General features: G+C 31.5%; 2 protein-coding genes across 2 annotated transcripts; one reads left to right on the top strand and one right to left on the bottom strand.

Annotated features, from left to right (window-relative positions):
* The first annotated feature begins 733 nt into the window (after positions 1-733).
* Positions 734-6,119, top strand: LOC143064088 (aquaporin-like). The gene is made up of 3 exons (XM_076236638.1): positions 734-1,452; positions 3,049-3,129; positions 4,359-6,119. The coding sequence occupies exons 1-3, from the start codon at positions 910-912 to the stop codon at positions 4,560-4,562; spliced, it is 828 nt and encodes a 275-aa protein (XP_076092753.1). The 5' UTR covers positions 734-909; the 3' UTR covers positions 4,563-6,119.
* Positions 6,120-10,442: 4,323 nt separating this feature from the next.
* Positions 10,443-25,202, bottom strand: LOC143062349 (angiopoietin-4-like). Its single transcript, XM_076234061.1, has 9 exons — positions 25,106-25,202; positions 23,109-23,177; positions 22,406-22,474; positions 19,293-19,364; positions 16,311-16,370; positions 15,800-15,951; positions 15,063-15,159; positions 11,731-11,898; positions 10,443-11,162 (listed from the first exon to the last, which is right to left on the bottom strand). Exons 1-8 carry the CDS (start codon positions 25,173-25,175, stop codon positions 11,813-11,815), a joined length of 675 nt encoding a protein of 224 aa, XP_076090176.1. The 5' UTR covers positions 25,176-25,202; the 3' UTR covers positions 10,443-11,162; positions 11,731-11,812.
* Between the last annotated feature and the right edge of the window lie 1,275 nt (positions 25,203-26,477).

Raw genomic sequence — 26,477 nt, 5'->3', positions numbered from 1 at the left:
TATTTTTTTCAAAATACCTCTTGAATAGATTTCCTCTGCTTTATTTCGCAAAACCTTTCGTAATTTTGAGTCGTCATTTTGTTAACTTCATATTTTTTTGTGTAGGTTTTTTTGTTTATTTTTATATGGAGAGTTGGTGCACCTTCAAACTAGTTTGACCCCGCCACATAATGTATGTGCCTCTCCAAAGTCAGGAGTCTATGATTCAGATGTTGTCGTTTGTTGCTGCATATCATATTTTTTTTTCATCAATATTTTGTTTATAAATCAGGTCTTAATTTTACTCGTCTGAATTGTTTTACATTGAAAAAAATGTCTTTTACGGGCCTTTTATAGCTGACTATGCGGTATGAGTTTTAATCATTGTTGAAGGTCATATGGCGACCTATAATGGCTGTTAATTTCTGTGTCATTTTTGGTCTCTTGTGGAAAGTTGTCTCATTAGATAGCATACCACATCTTCTTATTTTTATATCTAAATGACATTTCATTTAAAATTTGAAGATCATTAGTAGAAAAAGAGATGAGATGCTGTGTTATACCACTTTAACATTATTTGAAGCTTATGTAATATTCAAGGTTGATCTATATGAGAAATTCACCAGAGTGTTTCGAATATATTGTGTAAGAAAAATGTATTATATTTCAACAAGTACTATGAGTTTGATATAGATTATAAAACTACAAAACCATAACCGTGAAGTATCTTCAAGCTTAGACAATTTCAGTATATTTATCATGATGATTAACATATTGTCAGTTACAAGAAAAGTTTCAACTGCATCAAACAAATTAAGTTGGAAATTGTAAATTTTAATTGGACAAATCTTATATTAATTGTCACTAGATTTAGTTTGAACCTACATTAGACAAATTATACATATCAAATAGGAAAACAGCCATTCGAGAATGCCTGGTTTTTTCTCTAAAGAGATTAAGGATTTGTTTTCCGTAGATCTATATAGAGCTTGTGCAGCAGAATTTATTGGAGTGTTATTGCTAACGTTTATGGCAATGGGAACAGGTATAACCAGTCCCGGTGATCCCGTTGCTGCTTCAATAGAAGCTGGTTTCTTTATTGGTTGTGCAATTAGAATATTATCCACTGTCAGTGGTGGTCATGTTAATCCAGCTATCAGTGTGGGATTTCTGGTCCTTGGACAAATAACAGTTATCCGTTTTATATTTTATTCCATCATACAGACACTCGGGTCTGCGGCCGGTGCGGCTTTACTTAAAGCTATAGTACCTGCCAACCAGACAACCAATGACTTAGGAATAATATTTCCTGCCTCAGGAGTGAACGACGCACAGGCAATAGTTTGTGAAATGATTATTACATTCTTTTTGCTTTTCGGAACATTTGCCATGATTGATCCAAAGAGAATAGACGTAAATGGGTTTGCACCATTCCAAATAGGACTTATTGTTGTCATCAATATATTTGCCACTGTATGTACAATTATTTCTAGAATTTCGTTCTATTTTATATGTTTTTTTTAACTTTAAACAAAATTCTAAACACAATTTATATTCATGTATTAATCGGCAAAATAACTCGAAGTAAATAAGAAATGACAATTTTAACAGACCCCCCACCCCCGGCCCCAAAAAACTGTAATAATTTCCGCTTCAGAAAAAATCAAAATGTATATAATGGACAAGTGAACATCTGACCAGTATTACTAATTAATACTTTAAAATTTTGTAATTTCACAATTTTGAGAGAGAAAATATGGGACAGGGATTCCTATAATGTTCATACTTACATGTGTTATATGTAGGTCACAAACAGGTGAACTGTATTAATCTTCTGATTGTACAAAATTACAAACAACGCATCTGTTCCTTATTGGCTATAATAAATGTAATGTTTGAAACAGTAAAAACGGTCATTGACATATAAAATTGCAGTCACTTTAAACTGTGACAAATTTAAAATTTACCTACCACTGAAAGTCCCAAGGTTTCATCTAGTTCTAGTAAATGGCTTTATAACTAACTAAAGTAAAAAAAATACGAAGGCTTTTACTCTTTCTTAAACTGACGAACCGATTTCCTTTAACAATCGCCATCAATACCAATGGGAATGGTTACTAGCTAGGAATATTATACATGTATTTAAGACACCTGTCGTGTGAAACACAAAACGTTGATCTCTAGAGGTCTTAAACTCTTGGTGCTTTTAGTACATGTCACAAGGGTTAACTGATGTGTATATATAAATGTGGTCACTAGGCTTCCCTCCTACCACAGTAGAACTAGTGCTACAGATGAACCGGGTGTCCATTTAGTTGTTCGAGCTACATAAATACATAGCCACTTCCAATCCGATCGGGGACGTTTATTCTGGCATCTCGTTAATCGTTCTTCGGAAGAAAGGGAATCTTTTGATAATTTTTCGAGGGTCATAGGCGATAAAGGAAACATTCGACCCGAATCCGACATACCCTTTTTGCCAGTCTATATTTCCCGCTCGCCTTCACCCAAGAAGAACCTTCCTGTTAAATGTATAACTAAATTGTTCTTGTCCTGAATACTAGTATACATGGACCATTTCCCATGTCTGATGTTAAATAATCAATAAATCAATCAATTAATTTCTTTTATTTGTGTTTTGTTATTGCTGTCTCGTTAGCCAATCATTTTTTTATTTGTGTCTCTACCTTGCTTTCTGGTTGACAATATCCGAATATCTCCTTCGTATGAGTAGTAAATTATTTTTGTTTAATCTTTATCCAATTTTCCTACATTTAAATCTTTTATCATTTTTAAAAAAAATGCTTTTAAACCAAAATAATGAGATCATACGTACATGTAGGTAAAAGTATCAACATAACAGATTAATGTTACTTTATATACGCTACAGTGATGTCTGTCTTTTTGTAAGTTATATAAATCTCGAGTGTTTATCTTTTTATATGTAAATTTGTTATTACAATGAAGGTATATTTTGTTCAAGGCGTGTATCATGTATGTATATTCAATAACAAATGTATATGCAAATTCATGCTACTGTGATACTAGGATCTTACATTTTTCTTTTAGTTCAACCTATCAGGTGGCTGCATGAATCCAGCAAGAACGTTTGGCCCATCAATCGTAGCTGGTATATATGACAAATCATGGGTATGTAATTATATCTTCAGTATAAATCACAAAAGTTTACCTACAGCAAATAGTGATACTTTTTGACGTTTTGTAAAAATATCAGCTGAGAGTTATACAAAATCACTCAGAGACCACTTACAGAACATGCAGAAAGGCTTAAAATAAAAATATTCGACACATATGATGTGATTTATTAAAGATATGAGAATAACAAATATTGGGGAAGGTTTACACACGTTAAAGTTTTACTTGCCGTTGCTGTTTTTCTGTAGTCTGCAGTATAAGTGTGTTGTTTGTTCTTTGGTTTTCGATACTAATAATACCGTTATACCGTTATTCTGAACATTTTGTTAGCCATCTTATCAAAATTAAAAGTAGATTGTTGAGAGTATGAAGAAAGAAATAGTTATGCTCATTTCATTTCATTCATCAACGAATCGAATGTTGTATTTTGGGCTTTTTTTACTGTATGTCATTTGGAGAATTTGGTTGATTGACAGTTGCTTGATTACCGTCAAGTTGCCAAAAAATAAAAACACACAAATACTGAACTCCGAGGAAAAATCAAAACGGAAAATCCCTAATCAAATGGCAAAATCAAAAGCTCAATAGTTCATGCACATTCAGAAGTAGTTTTTTTTACTAACCAGAAAATAAACGTTACGTTTAACTTAACTCTCCTTTCAAAAATAATACTTTAAATTAGCTACTTACAAATTTTAAGTAATTAATCGGAATGCCCTCAAACAATTTTTTGTTTTTTCTCTATGATACAAAAATTAATGAAAAAACTAAGTTTAAATGAAAAAAATATAAATACCAAGTAGACAATAATAGATCATAGACTAAAATATGTTAAATATGTTAAATATATATACAATTTTTTTATTTAAATACAACTCTTGAAAATTCAAAAGGTGTATGGTTGTGTACAGACATGTGCAACTTTTTTCTTGGTTTTAAAAATACAATCGATCTCCCTTTTTACAAACCGTTTGGTTGTTTCAAGATGACCTTGTGTTACATTGTATATGTATAAAGGCCAATGTGTGACGGTCGTTTATAGTTTTATTACTCTTTAAAGTTTTCTATCTCGACTTTTGTTTTCGAGCATAACTACATGTGTGTATTGGATTCTTCTACATGTACCTCACAGAATGAGGTTACTCACTATAATACAGTTAGGTGAAAATGATTTGTGGTATTACTATGAATTGTTATCACAACCTTTTTTATTTTGATAACAGATTTATTGGGTCGGAGATATGACTGGGGCAGTTTTGGGAGCTCTACTTTATGACAAAATCTTCTCTACAACAGCATGTAAACGTTGGATAAAGTCAGACCTCAGAAGATGTAATGCAAGTAACGAAGAGAGTGAGACCTTCGACGACAAACTGGCCACTTATAAAAAGACTGGACCTGACGAAAATAGTCATGAAATGTTTTAGTTTAATCTCGTAATTGGTTTTTAATAATGAGCGATTTCTGAAATAACATGGAATATTGAAGGAAAGTGTTTGTTGCCATTGTTTATAATTCGATTCGCTAGGGTTTAATTAATTTTCCTTACATGCTCAGATGTTATATAGAAATGAAATACTAGTATTTTATCTATTTTTTATATTAAAATATAGTTCAATGATAATTTACTTATTACATTATATTAATGGAATAATGATAAATCGGCCAATAGAGTATGTAGAATTATTGGGGTAATACATGTAATTTATTATAATATAGTTATACATTATACTTACTTAATTTATATTCAACCATGTATACATGTATTAATATTTGAATTCATTTTAAATATTTTTGAAAATGAATTCACTTGTAAAGAAAAAAGACTTGGAAATTTACCTTAACTTCAATTTTTATTGTACAGCAATTGGGCGATTTTCTTTTCGTTTTCTTTTTTGATATATTCCCATAGAAACAGGGCTTCCATATGAATTTCAAAGCTTTTATTTGAATGTTTTATATGATGTATATGGGAATTGCTTATGACGTTTAGCTGCAAATGCTATCCTAGTTCTTTTTTTAAATATAAGTTGGTAATATGCTGTTTATTTGTTACGTCGTCTTTAGTAAAAAAATAACAATCCTGCAGAAACAGAGTTCGCTAAATAAAGTTTTAAACATTTTATTTTGATGATATTGATACCGAATATATATATGAGAATTGCATGTCATGTTTTAATTGGCTGCAACAAGCTTAAAGGAGATAACAAACACCTTAGCTGCATGTGTAATCGGATTTTTTTATTCTGTATATTTTGTAGTAAAATATCATTATATATTACAGGATACATTGCTTGTATTTCTATACAAAAATTTGCTTTTATTTTGAAAAGCTAGTAGTAGTATGCACTTGTTCTATTTAAACAAGAACAAAATGTCTCATGTTTATTTTTTTTATTTTTACATTTTCAAGAAATGACTTCATAAGTCATATATAAAACAATGACTGAAAGTTTCATCATAGATGAATGATCTATATATCTTTGGTTTCATGAATCGTAGTCTATAGATACGATTCCTTAAGTTCCAATAATGAATTGATGTAAGTTGGTATCAACCAACTGACCGAAAGGGACGCTGATTTTTTTTTTATTCGAAATATTTAGATGAATTTAAATTATATATTTTATTAAATAAACTCTAACCATAATGTAAGATGTCACGCAATCTGTATATCACGTTACTACACGGGTTCCTGTCGCGATATCTCATATAGAAATAGAGAACAGATACTTTCAATCATCATCCAACTTACAGTATTTTGTATCAGGTATAGATATATTCTTATTTTTAAACAATTATATTTTGTTGTGAAGGGAAATTCAAGCATCAGGCACAGCTTAAGGAGATATAAGACAATGTTTCTCATTTTATATTTTTTTCATTAAAATGTGCATATATTTTATTTATATACAGGAAATGTTTAACATAGTTGTACTCTTATAATTTTTATAACTTATACTTTACATTAAAATTAGTACAAACTTTAAAGACTTTTCTTTTTATATATACAGCACGATATTATTCTCTATCGTAACTTCCTAGGAAGGTAGTGCCATGCACCAACCGGCGTTTATTTTCTTACCATGTCATTTTTTACAAAACAAATTATACAAGTATGAGCCGACTGGTTTAACATAGCACCCTTCAACCAAAAGAAGTATGAATATATTACTTTTATACTGTACCGATCTGACAAAGTTAATCTTCTAATGGAAACTCCATCATTATACGAGGGAGAACAGAAGAAGCGCACAGAGGTTAAATTCGGAATAGAGGTTTTTGGAGAGAAGCGGAAACCGATGGCAAGTGTAATGAGCTAGTATGACAAAGTCCATGTCATCCCAAATTTTTTCGGGTGCATGAATTTTAAAAAGGAGTGAACAGTACCTAATTTAAATAAGTATCTATGAGAGTTTTACAAACTACCGTCAAGATGTATCAGTAGCAGGCACACAAAGTAGATGGAATGATGAACAAACGAACGACGAATAGACGGATTAAAGGCGAACAACACATTCACGAATCAAAGTACTGAAGAACTGAAGTACTGAACATCGGATGACCGCAAGTTCTTGTTGATGGTCCGACAAGCACTTGTATCAGAAAAAAATCAAATCTCTATACCTGAAAGTGAGGTTAATGTACACATATAATGTTTTTCTGGAACAAGTTTGTGCGTGGATGATACAGTGATGCCAGGGAATTCATCCTCACCATAATGACCATTTGTTATATTGTAGTGTTACAAATCAGTATATTCTGGTTTATTGTTGTATATTATATTAATACTTTTATACTACACTTACATGTATATAATTTTCATGCTTTTGTATATCATTCTTTTCTACTTTATTAATAATTGTGCAGTGCAGGTGCATGGTGGACAATCCACTCTTCTGTAATAATTCGATTTTTCTAATATAATGGATTTGTGTAAGCATTCGTATTTTCCCGCAAAAAATGTGCAATCATCCATGCAGAGTTATCGTTCCTTGAGATTGCAAGCGTTCTTGAGATATTTTTGCGCATGAGTGTGCATAGATATTTATGATTTTTGTCGAGCCTGCAACTTTTGTTGCAGAAAGCTTGACATAGGGATAGTGGTCCGGCGGCGGCGGAGGCGGTGGCTACGGCGGTGGCGGTGTTAGCTCACTTCTTAAAAGCTATAGATATATTTTAGAAGGTGGAAGACCTGGATGCTTCATATTTTGTATATAGATGCCTAATGTTACGAAGGTTCCGTCAGTCACATGTCCATTGTCCTTGACCTCATTTTCATGGTTCAGTGACCACTTGAAAAAAAAAGTTCAGATTATTTGTAATGTTAAATTCTCTCTCACTGTAAGTAATAGGATAACTATATTTAGTAAGTGCGTACCTTGCAAGGTCCTCGTGCCCGTCAGACAGTTTTCACTTGACCTCGACCTCATTTCATGGATCAGTGAACAAGGTTAAGTTTTGGTGGTCAAGTCCATATCTCAGATACTTTAAGCAATAGGTCTAGTATATTCGGTGTATGGAAGGACTGTAAGGTGTACATGTCCAACTGGCAGATGTCATCTGACCTTGACCTCATTTTCATGGTTCAGTGGTTATAGTTAAGTTTTTGTGTTTTGGTCTGTTTTTCTCATACTTTATGCAATAGGTTTACTATATTTGTTGTATGGAATGATTGTAAGGTGTACATGTCTAGTGGGCAGATGTCATCTGACCTTCACCTCATTTCCATGGTTCAGTGGTCAAAGTTAAGTTTTTGAGTTTTGGTCTTTTTATCTAATACTATATGTCATAGGTCAACTATATTTGGGGTATGGAAATATTTTATGATCTATATGTCAGTCGTGCAGGTTTTATTTGACCTTGACCTGGTTTTCACGGTTCATTGTTCAGTGTTAAGTTTTTGTGTTTTGGTATATTTTCTTAAACTATAAGCAATAGGTCAACTATATTTGTCATGTTTGTTGTATGGAAGCATTGTTAGCTGTACATGTCTGCCTGTCATATGGTTCAACTGACCTTGACCTCATTTTCATGGTTCATGTTAAGTTTAAGTGACAGTCGTAATAAAGCTTTATATTTAGGAGTATCAACATAATATCAATGATTAGTAAAGAAGGCGAGACATTTCAGTGTGTGCACTCTTGTTTACTTATATGCATATACATATAACAAAACATTTTGATATTATTAATTTATCTTCTTTAAAAAGTATTTGATGAGTATGCATTGAAGAAATGATTTTTTAACAAGCGATAAGGAATGTTAGTTTCCACTTGATGATGTCTACGTATTCATCATGTTTATAGATCGGTTAAAAAACGAAAACAAATACTACGTAATGGAAATATAGGCGATAGCAATACACCGGAATGCCCTCACGGTCATCCGCTGTAAAAATAACCCCAGCTTAAGAAACAGAAGTTACGTGCATGAAAATATAATTGGTTACATTTGTAAGTGGATTCTTAGATACATTACACCATGCCCTGTTCAATGTAAAATTCTAGTTTCAACACATTTTTAAAGTTTTAATTTTGTTTTTCTTTCATTTCCTCCACACTATAAGTGTTGAAATTGGCGAAACAAGTCAATGCTTTAGATTTGTATCTGGTATCTCGATCAATGCTTTACAGATGTCCCGCCAACAATACAAGGTATAAACAGTTTCACGTCGACCAATCAAGACCAAATGTTGGGGGAATTCAAACTATTTGCATAAAATATAGATCAGCATAAACCAAAAGATCTACCTGAGAAAAAAAACATCAAAGATCAATAGATAGATTCATGCGAGACCAATATATTAAAGATCTTGTACTATATTTTCATTGAGATAGATTAGGAAGAAATGAGTTTCGAATTTATCTCATAAGATAAAAATATATATATATAAGTAATAATTTGTGTACTGAATTAATTTATTGGATTATATATATATAAGTAATGAGAACACGACAGTTAACACATCCTTTCAGGATTTTGCAGGTTCTATGTCCACATTATTCTGCCGACGAGCCAAGCCAAATTTATTGGATTATATATATATAAGTAATGAGAACACGACAGTTAACACATCCTTTCAGGATTTTGCAGGTTCTATGTCCACATTATTCTGCCGACGAGCCAAGCAGTCTTTGCTTTTATTCCTGAATGCGGCATGTTAAGTGGATTAGCAACAGAATCAATATTTAAAGATTTGGTCCAACCTGGTCGAAAATCGAATTAACTCGAATAATTCAAGCCCTTTCCGTGTCCGATTTCTCCCACACAATGTAGCCTTCGTAGATCAGCGGAATATAACGACTGAATTATTTGGGTTAAAATCGAATCCATGACCTCCTGAACTCTAAATTTTAAGTGAGGGTCAATAACCCTATTAAAAATTGTCTGATGATTTCAATATAATCGATTTAGTTTGTAGATTCTACTATGCTGATAATTGTAGCTGTTTGTAGTTTCTCTCTTATCTTCTATTGTTTTCGTCCATTGCATAAACATAATTTTTAAAGTGTAGTTAGCGACTTCTATATTGTATCAACTGATGATTATGTAGCATGTTTATCTATTTTCATAAAATTTCACAATATCTAAGAAAGTTTGTCGATTTTGCTAGTAACAAAGTCCTTATATTTGAATAAAGAAGCATTCATTTTTAGTTGAAAAATGTTTTAATGTTAACTAAGCTATAGTCAAAAATTGTTTGCTATCTCCTCTATTTGATTAATGTAAGGATCACTTTGGTCAATTTCCCCAATATTCTGTCATTATGGGAAGATTATATAATTCGGTTTTCATTAAGGTCTTTTTCAAAAAGGTAAAAAATGTTTTGTATGTAGGTTCCAATTATAATTTTTCACTAAAGCATTTGGCACCGAACGCTTTATTTTTGTAAAGCCTACGTGGTCGAGTGATCTAGCGCGTCAGGCAAAGTGGAAGGCGATTTGATGCCACGATATCTCAGAAGCATGAGTTTCAATCTCGGCCAGGGCAGAACAAAATAATAAGCTTCTGCAAATTTACACATCTGACATTGTTGGGCTGAGGTTTAAACGAATTATATATATATATATATATGCTTCACTTTTATTGTTTTGGTCCCTTCTGTTGCATTTTAAAATAATACCAAAATTTCGCAGAAAATCTGTGAAAATTGTTGGTTTGTGGCAATCATTAGTCATTTATTATACATGTATGATGATCTATTCAGAGGTAGACCATACTGCTTTTCGGACTTCAAACGATACATACATATGGACTGATACTTGTAACTTAAGATTGACAGGCTATTTCATAAGACATTGACAACAATTCTTTAATTTTAAGGAAAGACAGTTAATTCAGTACACAAATTGAACATGTTACATGTATAAGTCTTGATACAGAGTAATTCATATGTAGAGTGTTTGTGCATTTAATTCGGTGCTTTTAAATCTCGTAATTTTATTGGATAAAACCATGAATTTTAACGTTAATAAATAGCTCATAAAAAATTATGAAATTATTGCAATTATTATTTTTGTACATCGTAACACAATAGTTTTCGTCAATATATCTCTATAAATATTCATATTTATTATATAATCATAATGCCAACTACTTTAATTATTAAATTTACCAAGCTTGTAATTTAAAATAAAACGATATAAAGATTTGCATAAAGTGCAGTCACATTGTGCAAAAATGTCATTCGTTATCATAAATGAAAATAAAGTGAAATTCATGAATCTTAATCACGAAAGGGGCGAAATTTGTATTATCATCTTCTTCAACATCTCTTCAGTGTCTGCGTATCATCATTCGTACAAATTTCAAAGAATAATATGGGCCACGTGCTAAATTCCAACTAACAACGTTATGTTTATCAGATTTCCCTTTTTTGTAGAGTCCATTGATATTTACATTGTGGCACTGGTTATACCACCAGCCAGCGTGATCTCTCGCAACACAATCTACTGCTTTGTATGCATCATTATCCTGGTCATATGTTGAAAACTTCATACCATTCTGATAACGTAAACTGTCTCCTGGAACGACAAATTGTCATTTAAAAAAAAAAAAACATTGAGGCAGCTGCAAGTACATGTACATGTATATTCCATTGACTAATATTCTATTAAATGATGCTTTTTTTATATGAAGTTGATAATTTCATGTTAATAGATTTTATTGATTGATTGTTAGTTGACTTAAATATGAAGCGACGAATACAACATACATATTATTGTCGTTCATATACACGATGACAAGTTTAAATGATCTGAATATACATTTTTCGAGACCCCCATTTTTATCACGTTCCATCTCACGACTTACCTGATTGGGGACGTTAATCCAAAACATTTTCAGGAAAAGGGTTTCACGTTAATACATTATAATGAAGCCCTTGTGACACTTGTACCGAACTTCAAGGAAAATTTAAATTTGAAAATCCCTTATAAAAGGCCAAATCAAATGATCAAACGAATCAAACGAATGGAAACCACTGTCATATAACTAACTTGGTCTAGACATTTGCTTGCTTTTAAAGTATTGTGTATCTAATCATTTGAGGTTACTAAAGGGCTTGAATAAAAAACATTATCTCAGACATACCTGCAGTTCCAGTGTAACGTCCTAGAGAAAGTGTGTACTTAGTAGATTCGTCACCAACCCTAAACGAACTATAAACAGCATATTACCATGTTTGCCCTTCCCAATCTTGAAGATCAACTCGTAGTTCATAATCCCCTATGGATGTTATTTCATGAATATTGGCATTGCCTGAAACAATATAATTATTATGTAATTGTTTTTAACTGCACTAGATTCAGTATCACATGTCCAAGATAGAATGCACTCTATAATTCATTCAATTTATTCTAATGGACAAGTTTCTGTGATTTTTTTTTTTTTTTTTTTGATTTTTTTTTATTTTTTTCTTTGTAACTTCCTTATTCAAAACTTACCTTCGAAGTTTTGGGTAAATTGATATTAAAATTAGCAATTGATGCTACGATACTTTTATATTTTGATAGATCCACACAAGTGATCGTTTGCTGACTTGATGTAAGTTACCCCAAAGCATGATTTGTGTACATGGATATGGAAAACAGGACATTTTTTTACTATCTTTGGTTGGAATAGCTGCTAGATGACTATCAGTTTCCGTGCGCTCTTTTGCCAAAGCTCTTTGGTTCAAGAAATATTATAAGGATTATGTTTATATAGAAAGGAGAAAGGTCCCTTTTTGGCCCAATAAAAAAAATGTGTTTGACAACATTTCCAAATATGCAGATAATAGATAGATATAAGAAGGTTTGGTATAAGTGTCAGTGTTAAAACTCTCCTTCCAAGTTACAATTTGCAGGATCAAACATATAGGTCGACCTTCAACACGAAAACGTTGTTCACACAGAATAGCAAGCTATAAAGTTTGGCCTCGAAAAAGATTATGTTAAAAAAAAATGCTTAGATATAAGAAATATGAATGGAAAACATATGATTTTTTATCTGATGACGTTACAATTGAGTCATTATATGTACCGTTTCCATAAAAATGATGAAAAATACAGAATGTATGGAGTTTTCCAGAGTAATTCCCCTTATGAAATCATCATGCGCAGACAAGAAATAACGTAATGATTTAAGAGATAGCATTGGGAATGTGTCAAAGAGGCAACAACCCTACACAACCAATTGTCACCTACGGGTATTCAAGACAGCAAAAAAATCCCCGCACCCTGAGTCCTGCTTAAGCTTAAATAGTCTAGTTAGAGCAAATTTAAAAACTTGGAAAACTTAAAAATTTTCTAGTCTTATTTTGGCCAAATGAAGGCTTTATTGCCCCTGATCATTTCTTTTTGTAATTATTTTTCAACTAACAGGTACTATGTCAGTATAATTGAACGTATGTGTAACTTCCAAAGGGAAAGCCTAATCGATTTGAGAATCTTCGTTAGAAAATATGAATGAAATAAATAAAGTCTGCTTGAAAATGCTGAAATGTTGTTTTTTTTTTTTCAAAATGATATGCTTTACAGTAAATAACTATTTTATTTTGAAAATTTCCATTTCATTAATATTCCAAGAGGAAATTATTTAGGGATAGAGCTAAATATTTCGGTTTGAATCTATATTCAAGCAATGTAGATGCTGTCTTTTCACTGATCAAGTTATATGATGATTTAGTTCATTGATGCTATGTGTTTAGGACATACGATTCAAAATACATAATTCATAATATTTGTAATTATATGTCATGTATTTTGTCATTTACTCTCGTTCCTAGTATTCATGTTGGCGATGGGTTTACTTTGGGTTTTTTTTTTTTTTTTTTTTTTTTTTATTTTGAATGAATTTTTAGTTCCTTTCTTTCGAAATGGCATTAACATCCGTTCTCATATTCTGACAATATTCAAAATACATTTTCAATTGTCAAACACTTTGGATTCCTTCTCGGGGTACTAATATCTGTTGATTTTGCGGATATAGGCTTTCCATGAAATGACATGTGCAACAAATGACAAATTCAACAAAAAACAGGCTATTACTTCAACTTGGAATAATTTTTAATATGGAATTTGCAGCATTTGTAATGCTTGAAATTTTCTATGTTTATTCTGTATTATTCTGTATTTTGTATAGAAAGCGTTGTGTGGCACAGTACATTCTATTGAAAGTGTGCTATCTACTTTGTAATAGGCAATGTTGTGCGCTGCAAAGACCATTAAAAAATAGAAAAAACATGGAATGTATTAAACTTTTTAAGCACGAAAAATTATGCAAATTCAATAATTAAAAATAATTCAAAGTCTAAATAATAGTCTGATACATGTAGATAGGCTTTGTGTAGAATTTTTGAAAACAACATAGACTCAATAATCTCAATAATCTACGCATATTTTCACAAATCCACGAATTTCAAAGTTGGAACCCTCGAAAAAAAAAAACAATTCTCTATATATATTAAATGCTAGATCAATGTATTCATACACAGTGCTAATATTAGGCTTAAAAAAATAAACACAAAAAGCGACAATCAAAATATCGACCTAAAACACCATCTTGAATAAATCGATGAAAAGAGAAACAGTCGTTTACAAACAACATACAGAAAACTAAATATTTGTCAATTCAATGATTTTTGTTTTATCTTTCCTGCTAAAATCAAATTAAAAAAAGAGCTTTGGACTCACTGAATTTATGAAGTGCTATTATTGTTAGAAAGCAATGGATATCTACAGTTTTTGCGTCAGAATTGACATAATTTATTATCGTATATATACTTTTTTAACATATTCCGTTTATAGAAATTAAATTACGGAGAAATTTACAAGTTCCATCTTCACGGGTCAAATTTACCATATGATAAATTTATCCATTCTTTAAGGTGCCTTTGGTCATCTAGCTCCAATCAATTCTACGTATTTATACATGCCTGGCTTTTAAATATCTAGATTGATGAGGAACAATCCTGACAAGAGCCCCGGACGATCGAAATTTATAAGTGTTATTTTCATTATCTGTTCAACTTATAACAACCGTCATAAGATTCGCGTTACAATATATAAGTTGTTTTCAGTGATTCGGATATTCATACAATACCAGATTGACAAATTTATCTTGCTCCAGTTTCACATATCAATAATTCATTACATATATGTTTTATTATAATTCTATCTATTTCCAAATAAAACACGTCACGTCACACACCTGCATAGGAAAACAAACGAAACATATTATATTATTCGTAATTTTATGTTTATATCTTAAAATGTGATTCTAAGAACGGCATGCTTCTTTTTTATGTTATATAAGGATTGTAAAAGCGTTGACCAGGCAAACAACGTTGTTCGAAGAGTCTTTTGGTCAACACTTTTTCACCCAATACTATTTCTTGAGCGAGACATAAATGAGGTGAACAGATATTATAATTATATAACTACCGAGCCAAACATTTCTGTCAGGACTTCCAAAACCACTCTTGTATTCTGACCATGATCTATAAAAATTAGTTGTACCATCTTGTCTTCGTTGTATCACCTGTAACATCAATGCGTCAGAAATTTCTTTATTATCAGTCTAAAAGATTAGAACAAAAACTAGTGTTGTTTATAGCGGAATAAGGAAGGCTTAGAATATAAACGTTAAATGAAAACCCATCAACGACACTAATACATAAATACGCAATGAAGATAGAATCAAAAATATTTGAAAGGCCAAACCAGTTACAAAGCTTAGGTGTATAATGAAAATACGTACATGACAACAATTTATTTACGATAAAACATTGTTTTGGTCTCATTCGGGATTTCAAAAAATAGTTACATAAAAGATCTGTTTATTCACCTTAACCAATAGATTGCCCGCAGCAGTAATTTGCCCTTTTGTAAGTTTAAGATTTAGTTGTACGTTCTAATTCTATACATATTTTTTTTCATGATGAAAAGAATTTAAATTATTACAATGAACATTCTAACTGTTTATTTTCAGTTTTTATAATATTACTCAAACAGTGTGAATGACAACGCTACCGGTTACATTTAGAGACTTGTTTAAAAAAAAAAAAGATATCATTAATTCTGTATTGCGTTTCAAGTGTCTAAATAACTTTAGAAAATAGGCTCTATTGGGAATGAAGAGATCACACACATTATGTGGTGTTTTTATGATATAGACGTACGCTCCATCCGCCTCCATCGACCTCCATGTTGCAGAAAACTTTGACTCCATGCACATTATCTGGGTATATTGTGTGGACACCTGTCATCTTGTTTAGTTTCTTTAAATCTGTGCAGTCTCTTTGTTGACTTAAAGGCGGACCCTCGCAAATATCTACTCGTTAAAGAAAAACATAGATTTAGTTAAATGTATTGAGTAAAACAAAAACATATTCAATATGTAGGAAGTTAGTATATACAACTCACACAGTGAGTAGGTATGTACACTTAAACGGAATATTCCAACCTGAATTCTTTTAATCAATATTTTAAAAATATGTGAATTGTTAACGAGTCACTAAGAATAAACATTTCTAGCTAGAATTCTTTGATTTGATAGGAAATTAGATACCTCTTTGCATCTTCTGTCGTTACAAGGTTGTTGTTATTTTACCTTCAATCGTTGATTTCTCAAACATTTAGCATTACAATAATGTTAAAATGACCAAATATATGTTATAATACGTAACTTACCTAGAACATCTTTTCGCAACGATTTAATCATTTCTGGAGCGCTCTTGTGATCTTTTATCTCTGAAAATTTATGAATAAAAAGTTCATTTTTGGTGAAAAACATTATTTTAAAGTATGCAATACCCTTTAAAACTTAAAATGTCGGATCTGGATGGCCTTACAGATATTCTAATAGGACACTTTTTTCAGCTTTATAGATATATTCTAATTTCAGTGATGCATGGGTTGCTTGTGAGTGAAGGCATAATTTCAACTCCATCGGCAGTTGTATTTTAAACTTCACCGAATGTGACCCTAGAAATGTATGGGCATTTAGGTACATCATGCTCAAAGTCATTTAATTCTGTGTATTCTTTTTATCGTGATCTGATCGTTTTTCGCTTCCTCAAAACCCATATGGACCTTTTCTTCGAAATAATAAAGTAATGAACTTTTCTATTAAAATACGAACAAAGATATAAGAAGACGTAGTATGAGTGCCAATGTGACAACTCTCCATCCAAGTACCAATTTATAACATTAAACCATAATAGGTCAAAGTACGGTCTTCAACACGGAGCCTTGGCTCACACCGAACAGTAAGCTCAAACGCGCCCCACAAATGAATAGTGTTAAACCATTCAAACAGAAAAAACAACGGTCAAATCTATAAACAAAACGAGAAACGCAAAACACCTATGATAACTATTTGCACCACTGGGTCGATGCCACTGCTGGTGGACGTTTCGTCCCCGAGGGTATCACCAACCCAGTAGTCAACACTTCGGTGTTGACATGAATATCAATAATGTGGTCATTTTTATAAATTTCCTATTACAAAACTTTGAATTTTTCGAAAAAACTAAGGATTTTCTTATCCCAGGCATAGATTACCTTAGCCGTATTTGGCACAACTTTTTGGAATTTTGGATCCTCAATGCTCTTCAACTTTGTACTTGTTTGGCTTTATAAATATTTTGATATGGGCGTCGCTGATGAGACTTATGTAGACGAAACGCGCGTCTGGCGTACTAAATTACAATCCTGGTACCTTTGATAACTATTATAAACCTCATCAACAAAAGAACTACTTAACACCAGGTTCCTCAGTTTGCTCATTTGAACATGGTAACAACATATATTTGTAAAATATAAAATGCCCATCCGTGTGGAAATGCTCACAGACCATGAAATGAAAGAGGTATTCCTGAAATTTAAAGCGGATGCTTCAGATGCGTCGAATAGTGCTAAATATGGCATAATCAAATTTATTTATGAAACAAAGTAGATGCAGATTATTACCATCATATACAATCAAACACCATCAAAGATAAGACATAAGTGAAAATAATAATGCTTTAAAACTCTTAATTTCAGATTATGTTATTCACAAGGTTTCATAACGTCGCATCACATTGATGAAGTATTATTTGCATTGTCTGCACAGGGTTTATACCATTGACAGAGAATTGATACATGGAGTCTTTGATGCTATTATAGGTAAGTAAAAAAGTGCTCCAGCATCGTCAAGATTTTAAACACACTTGTTATCGAAATAATTAGATTTGATTAAAATTCTAGATATGCACGAAAATCAAAGGCAATTACAAGAAGATATGTTAACATATTAAGTGTTTTTTTTTTATTTAGAACAATATGAATACAATCAGTTCAGATTATATAGGCTTTTTAAAATAAACGAAAGTTTGTTAAAACTACCAAACTAAATGAATACCATTGTTTAAGGTGGTATGGGAGTCTAAAATAAAAATGATAGAATTTGTTCATACTTTGCCAAAACGCTGTATCTATTGATACATGTTGAAAAATATAATAAAAATGATAGGTCACCGCGCATTTTCTCAAGCTACAGAACGGGACAAAATGACACATTTTGTATGGATTATACAGGAAAAAACACCATTTTGTGATTAGAAACTAAACAAAATGATAGAATTGTTAAATACTTCAGGAAAAGATAGCTTTCAGACACTTCTTTGGGAATAACAAAAGAAAAGATAGGGTCACCGTACGTTTTTTCCGGCTAAAATACAAAATAGGAAAATTCCATACAGAATCCTTCAGATAATGCACTTTTTTTAGAGTTACCTCCCCTTAAAATGCCAATTTTTGAAAAAAAAATAAAAACAACCAAAAATAATTAACATTTGCAAAAATATCAATATTTAGAAGTTATATTCTTATAAATTGGAACTTTTAAACGAAAATGTACATTAAACATCTGCATTCCTGCATCAAATTTTGCTAACTTGATGGAAAATCTGGACCTTTGATTCTCTGTTTTTTACAATCCAAGATGGAGGAAGACACCCATACAACCTTAAACAGGAATGTAGTTCACAAAAAGGGTATCGGAAACAAAAAAAAAGTACAGCAACAAAATAATCAATCTAAAATTTAAAACGAAAAGTCCCTTATCAAATTGCAAAATCAAAAGCTCAAAAAAATCGAACGAATGGAAAACAACTGTCATATTCATTATTAGGTACGACCGTTTCCTTCAATAGAAAATGGTAGATTAAACCTAGTGTTATAGCTAACAAGACCTCTCACTCGTATGGCATTCGCATGAAATTTCATTATAATGACAATAATGTGTGAGCAACACCTATATTTTAAAAATACACTATATCAAACCAACACACATCTTACGACTACTTCGATACGTATAAACGTATAGAGTCAAACAGCAATAAATAAAAGTGTGTTTAGATGGTTGGGAGGTAAAACATGCAATGGAAATGTCTATAATGTATTTGACAGACGTGAGTGTCTTAAGGTACAACTGAGAAACATAAATTTATTTAATATCAACATAAAATTGTCTTTAATATTCCATAAACAATGCTGACAATCAAAGAAAAAGTAAAAACATCATAAATAAATGATGGTATCAGAGTTTTTACTGCAGAGTTAATATTCAGCTGATAAAAAGAGTTCAATTCAATTATCAATATATGTCATTAAAGAAAAACAACTAACCTTCTATAATCCACTTAAATTCCTTCTCAATGTGTTTGTTTAATTTGATCACTTCTTTGTAGGTTTCAAGTTCTGAAATTAAACAATTCTTGATAATACATGCATGGGAACACATTATGTCTAAATAAAGATAATTGCAATTTGGTAAAAGAATTTATTTTTCATATTGATCGTACTTATTTGTATTTATTCAGTAACATCCATTATTAAAAATGCAACATTCTTTGAAGTTTATGTCCAGTATGTTCTTGTGATAGTATATGTGTGATTAACATCGATTTGTGGAATTCACGTTAATTCTGAGTATAAGTTAGTGTCTTCTTTACCTCAGGATAATTTAACCTCAGCTATATTTGGCAAAATTTTTAGGACTTTTTCGTCCTCAAAATTCTTCGCACTATATTTGGCTTTTGACAATTGCTTTGATTCATGCGTCACTCATGAGTTTTGTGTAGACGATACGCGCGTCAGGCGCAAATACCAAATTTCTATCCTTGTATATATGATGAGTTTATGGTCTTACCATTCGAGATAACGAATTTATAAACTGTAGGAATGTCTAGATTTTAGACCTCTAGTGTAGAACGAAATGTAAAAGTAAACATTTCTATTTCTGGACAAGTGAAAAGTGAGACGGTTTTGTTAGAAACAACACAAACAATATGGAAAATATTAATTAATTTAAAAGTACAACAATGAAAACAAAAAGTACAGTAAAATACAGGTACTTTTAAAGGGTTAACGGTTTTGTTCCATTACAGAATACACCATTGTGATAGCTACGATTGTTGTCATCACTGTCACATGCATTATAAAAAGGCAACCAATTTTAAAGAGGTTACGTCATGTTAACTATCTAGACTTCTAGATTGAGTATTTGCTAGAAGAATATATACATCATGAAGCATACGTATTGTATCTTTTGATTGATTTTGCTATGTAAACAACATAATCATAAAGTTTGAATATCTCAGTGGAATGAGATGTTTTAAGACAATGAAAGAGTTTATATCCATTCTTTTCAACTATTTAAAAAAAACTACTTAAAGACAAACAACAATTACATAATTTATTTATAAAATATATTTATATATCATATAGATAGATTGCTTTGCATTTTTTTTTTTTTTTTTTTTTTTTTTTTTTTATGGTTTTGTTTGTTAGATGTATTTTGTGTATGCTTATATTATTGGTCAAAAACTTATTGTTCAGAGTTTATATGACAATAAATATTTAAATTTGAATTAAGATCAACATTAAAGGGGCACTAGCTACGAGATATATAAAAATCTAAAGTTTGATTTTTTTCTGTTCAATCAATAATGAAAGTGAAATAGTGAAATAACAATTCGCTTTTTGCAGCCAAATATGTTCAATTTTGTCAAATTACGCTAAGAAACGTAGTTCGAGATTACTCTGACGTCCAACGGCTGTTTTGCCAGACAAGCTTGGGCCGTGGGACGTCAGAGCTCGTCCCATATCAAAAAGTGGATATTTGCCCAACCAGAATAGATGCGCTGCTTCGTCGCTTCTGGTGCCGACTGGCAGCCTTGGAATTATATAAATCGGGCTTCAATCTGTTCATTTTTCATTTATCTCTTCATTTATGTAAGTTTCACCTACCTGCCAACCTTTATTTTTCAATATTTTAACAGTTTTCACAGAGACCCATCGATTTCTGCATTTTGACTTTCATTTTCAAAGATTATCACGTGACCACGAGAAAACAAGTGATGATTTATGCAAATGACCATATTCTAACACCTTGTTCATTTACGATGCAAGTAATCTAAATGTCCGAGAGCTCCCGATTGTTATCGTGGTTGGCACTAAATGCTTAATACCGATCTCCTGTAAAGGAGGTGAAAATTCGTGGTTTGTTACTAAATGTTAAATATCGATCTTCTATAAAGGAGATGATAAAAGTATAATTATTTGCATATTTGAGTCTCGAGGTCGCGAAATCCCTCGTAACCTGAAGTCCATTTGAAAATAAAAGAAAAATGTCTGAATCGATGGGTCACTGTGAAATCTGTCTAAATATGAGAAAATAAAGGGTGGCAGGTAGGTGAAACATACATAAATGAAGAGATAAATGAAAAATGAACAGATTGATGCCCGATTTGTATAATTCCAAGGCCGCCAGTCGGCACCAGAAGGTACGAAGCAGCGCATCTATTTTGGGTGGGCAAATATCCACTTTTTGATATGGGACGAGCTCTGACGTCCCACGGCCCCGCTTGTCTGGCGTTGGACGTCAGAGTAATCTCGGACTATAAGAAACATTGATAATTAGTAATTCACTTGCATGTGAATGAGTCGACCTCTTTAAATCCGTATTCATGTGAACTTCAATTTAACCCCTAGCTAGAGATTGACAACGCATGCATTGTACGTGTACTGGTTATTTAAAGAAAAATAATGTCAACAATGAAAGTGAAACTACGGTAAAGCATTTGATTATTAATTCAATGCACATAAAATCATTCTTATACGGTTAAACACAACGAGAAACATCTATTTTTTATCTATTAAATAAAATCAAACAGACCTATAAAAATCCAATTGCACGTGTTGGTTTAATCTATTCATATCTTTATTTATGTTTACATCGCTTATATGGTCATGTGTAGTCAAATCGATAGGTAATTAGATGGCGTCTGGACTAAAATACACACGAAACGAACCTATATATTAGCTATGCCATGCATTGTAAACTGTTTATTTTAGACTTTTGATAGTTTGGATAAATGTTTTACATTGTTATAAATCAAATGTGAGAATTTGAGTCAAATCGGTGACCATGAATTTATCAGCTAGTGCCCCTTTAAATGCTGGGGAACACTAATCCGCCACAAACCCAGGATGATCTCACGTGTACCGTAAGGGTTGGTAAAACCTACTTCACATGTGCCAATCGTCATTTTCTTCCTATAAATTATTTTAATAAATATATCAGGTTAAAGTGCATGACACAGAAGCGGATTGGTAATGACCTCTTTTCTAAATCTTAAACTCCAATTTTTGTCATACGTCTTTGGTTCAATTTATAGCTATATACATTTGCAATATACTCTAACGTAAATAGAAATATGTCATAAAGCTTAACTTACTTTTCAGAATTAATTTCCTTTTGCGTTTCATTTCTTGAACTGTTTCTTTAGGTGTTCGATGACATTTTCCTGAAAATAAAATCGGATATTTTTATTCAAACATAAAACAATATATACTACAAAACAGATTTTACGTGTCAATCTATTTTGTTTTCTATAAATACAGATTATAACAACTGAATGTACATAGTAGTTTTTATTTTTTTCAATTCAAGATTCAAGATGGTATATCTTTATTCACATTAACTACATTAAACTTGAATGTTCTTTAAATTCATACTTGATTTTGATGTCTGAGGTACATTATAAGCATGCTATTTTCAATAAGTTATCATTATTCTTTCTGAACGAAAAATGAAGAGGATTAAAAAATTAAAAACAGCACGTTTTATAATTTCATGTGTCCAAAACGCTTTTCTGGATTTAGCTTCTTCAGGAACGTTCAAAGCCAAACATTTAAAATGAGGGATGTATAAGTACCGAAACCGTTGAGGAGATATATGTCAGAAATACCTAAAACAAATAGCCAAATTCATCTGAGGTCAACTTTGTCTGTAGGAGTTGAAACTTAGTTTCTTTGTTTTTTCAAAATGTATAAACGGACAATTTTAGAAAAGTTTGTTATGAATCATGTCAGTGCCAAAGTACTGACTACTGAGCTGATGATACCATCGGGGACACAAGCAGAGATTAACTGTTTCACCTTGTATATAATGCAAGATATTATGTATTTGCGCAGGATATTCTTGGAGTTCCCTTTTGATGTAATCATCTACAAAAGAAAGGAAATTGAATTTTTAATTTCATGAGTAGAACATAGTTTGTAGATTAAGGATTTAATTTCCATTAAGATGTAATAAAAATTCCTAATTTGTCAACAATTGAACCTCAGCAGAAGAATACATAAAGCAACAGTAGTTTACCAATGTTGAAATATCGTAAATCCGTCTGGGAAAAAATGCAGATAAAACAAAATCTGAGGGAAATGTATGAACTCAAAATGGAGTTAGATTAAGTGCGACGACAGAAAAACGTGAGTGTGGTTCTTTACTATGCATCATGCATAAATAAAGACAACAGTAGTATACCGCTGTTCGAAATTCATCAATCGATAGAGAAAAAACAAATCCGGGTTACAAACTAAAACTGAGGAAAACGCATCAAATATAAGAGAACTACGACACAACATTAAAATATAACATACACAGAAACAAACTATAATATAACAATTGCCTTTCCCTGACTTGGTACAGGGCATTTTAAAATAAAAATGGTGGGTTGAACCTGGTTTTGTGGCATGGCACACCTCTCACTTAATGTCAATGATAATTATAATATTAAAATGACAATAGTACATGACAGGACTACAATGCAAATAAATGAGACAAAATATAGGACAGAGAACCAAATGAATAATAGCCAATAAATGTACCAGTTTTAAAAAAAGATTAATACGCCAGACGTGCGCCACGTCCACATAAGACTAACCAGTGAAGTGCAAAGTTGAAAAGCATTGAGGACCAAAAGTCCCAAAACAAAATGTAACCAATACGCCTGGGACAAGAACATCATTATTATTTAGAATTTAGAATAATTCATACTTTTGTGAACAGTAAATTTTAAAAAGTGGCTATATAATAGATCTACGTGATTAAACTGAAGGGGTGACTAGTTATAGAATAAAAACGGACACATTACAATAATCAATGTACACAGCCGTGTTGGCTAAAACCCAGTGTAAGGCTCAAAATGACGTCACGTTTGAATTTGTAAAATGTAACCAATACGCATGTGATTACCATCTTGTGAATCCGGACTAGGTCAAACTATTACAATAGGAAATACGACACAATCGATAAGTGATTACATCAGACGACTATTCTGGAATCTAGACTATCTACCACCGGGACAATATATGGCATTTTGAAGCTGAGATAGGTGGACATCAATGCACGTATCATACTTAATGAAACATGAAAACGTCAAACGATGGGACGAAATATATACTACAGGTGAGGAATAAGTAGATGGCAAATCGTCACGTTATAATACATTCATCTGTGTCAATATCAAGACCTATACCACGATATAAAGGACCTCCTGTTAGAAATATTGGAAGAAAGTATTCAAAACATTTTCTAATTGATAACAAAATATAGGAAAAGTGAATATAAAGAATTGAATCGCAAAGAACCTGAAATAAGTACGACGGAATAACAAAAGACACACTATCTTAACGTTGATGAAATGTTACATTTACGTTCTCTTGTTTACTTAAAATGTATTAATTGCTACAACATTACACCAGTATAAAGATAACATTGCGTAACGCCGACGATGACAAAAGCTGCAACCTCTGTAGCCAAATACCCAACATTGCCTATGTTGATAATGAAATCGTTACAAGATATAAAAAAAAAAAGAAAATGACTAATGAGATTACTCTTCACAAGAGATACTAAAACTCGATATTTACAAATTCCATTCATGTATCAAATTTATTGCTTATTTCTGAATATGATTTTTCGAATTTTATTTACATTTTTAGCTTTAGTTAGTCACTTTCAAAAATATTGGCATTCAGATTGTGTTGTCCTGTGAGCACTATTTCATTCTTTTGAACACCAATGTTAGCAAAATGAGAAGGAATAAGTATTTTATTTTGAAGCATTTTCATAGTTGTAATGTTCGAACATTTACCTTTGACATGTATTGAATTGACTTCAGGCAGTCCAAATATTATAGAAATAAATGTAATAACCAACTTCATATTTGATTGTAGGTAGTCAAATTGTGTTACTACGCTAAAATGCTTGAAATTATGTTGGCAAAATTTTAATTGTCAAGTTGCGTGCATGCGAATTCAAGGTAATCAGTAAATGTATCATATTACCTTTATATTGATTCAATTGTATTTAACTATGATAATACTATTATTGACTATTTCTGTTATTGTTTGTACAATTCAAATACCTGAAGGTCTAATATATGTAAAATAAAAAAAACGAGAAACGAGAAACTCGTATAAATTACATAAACAAACGACAACTACTGTACATCAGATTCCTGACTTACAACAGGTGCAAACATTTGCAGCGGGATTAAACGTTTTAATGGATCCAAACCTTCTCTCTTTTTCTGAAACAATAGCATAAAATCACAACATAGAAAAACACACGGTAAAATATCATTTGGCAGGCTTAACTCAATCAAAAAACGTACATTAATACACTATAAACGAATAAATTTGATATTCTAAAGATTCGTTTCATTTAAATCTTATTTTTTCGTATCCTAATCGCAGTCGGTACATATTTTGCATTTGATTATCTCCCGTTTACCGTAAACAAAACTGTGTTATAAGTTATAAACATTATTGCAAAATGGATATGATAAATACATGTGAGATAGGTTAGATAATAATGTAAATACAAAATGTATCTCGTTTGTATCTTAAGTTATTATTGAGAATTTAGTTATACTTAATTTATATTTTATGATTAATTTTGTTTGTAATTTAAACCAAATCAATTAAACACAAACTATGTATTTTCGTGCATGTTTATTGCAATAGACGTTTCTAGAACCATTTCCATTATCATAATTGTATGCATGCTTTCAATTTCCATATTTCTGTAAGCGCATCTCATCATCTGTCTTTATCTTTATGATAACGGGAGGGAATATATTTGAAAAAAACGTACAAATGTCTCACCGGAACATATTTTTGTTAAAAAGGTACTTGCCTTTATTTATGTGTGTGTTATCTAGGGTTACTAGTCTTCAACCTCTGAAAATATTTGATCTGACCTTCAACAAAGTATTTAATTAGAATATTTTAAAATGTTTTTGATCTTTCAAATATCACACCTGACAACCGATCAGATAATATTCCTAAGTTGAATTAACGCAGAAAGGTACATTACATGATGCCCTATTTGTCATTTAGAATACAATAGACAAATAAGGATCGTAATGGTGCTATATTGATACAGCTTTCGGTTTTCAAGGGCTACATATCAAATTTCCTGCTAAATATATTCAGAATTTCGACAAATATTGACAAATCCTA

The sequence above is a fragment of the Mytilus galloprovincialis genome, chromosome 2, assembly GCF_965363235.1.
Source record: "Mytilus galloprovincialis chromosome 2, xbMytGall1.hap1.1, whole genome shotgun sequence".
Lineage (NCBI taxonomy): Eukaryota > Metazoa > Mollusca > Bivalvia > Mytilida > Mytilidae > Mytilus > Mytilus galloprovincialis.
Note: the sequence above shows the minus strand (reverse complement) of the source record. Positions and strands in the feature narration are given on the sequence as shown.

Coding starts and splice junctions, on each gene's coding strand:
- LOC143064088 (XM_076236638.1), top strand. CDS start 910: ATGCCTGGTTTTTTCTCTAAAGAGATTAAGGATTTGTTTTCCGTAGAT. Junction 1,453..3,048: donor TCATCAATATATTTGCCACT/GTATGTACAATT, acceptor TTTTTCTTTTAG/TTCAACCTATCAGGTGGCTG. Junction 3,130..4,358: donor GTATATATGACAAATCATGG/GTATGTAATTAT, acceptor TTTTGATAACAG/ATTTATTGGGTCGGAGATAT.
- LOC143062349 (XM_076234061.1), bottom strand. CDS start 25,175: ATGAAGTTGGTTATTACATTTATTTCTATAATATTTGGACTGCCTGAA. Junction 19,365..22,405: donor AAGGAAATTAATTCTGAAAA/GTAAGTTAAGCT, acceptor GTTTAATTTCAG/AACTTGAAACCTACAAAGAA. Junction 16,371..19,292: donor ATTTAAGTGGATTATAGAAG/GTTAGTTGTTTT, acceptor ATAAATTTTCAG/AGATAAAAGATCACAAGAGC.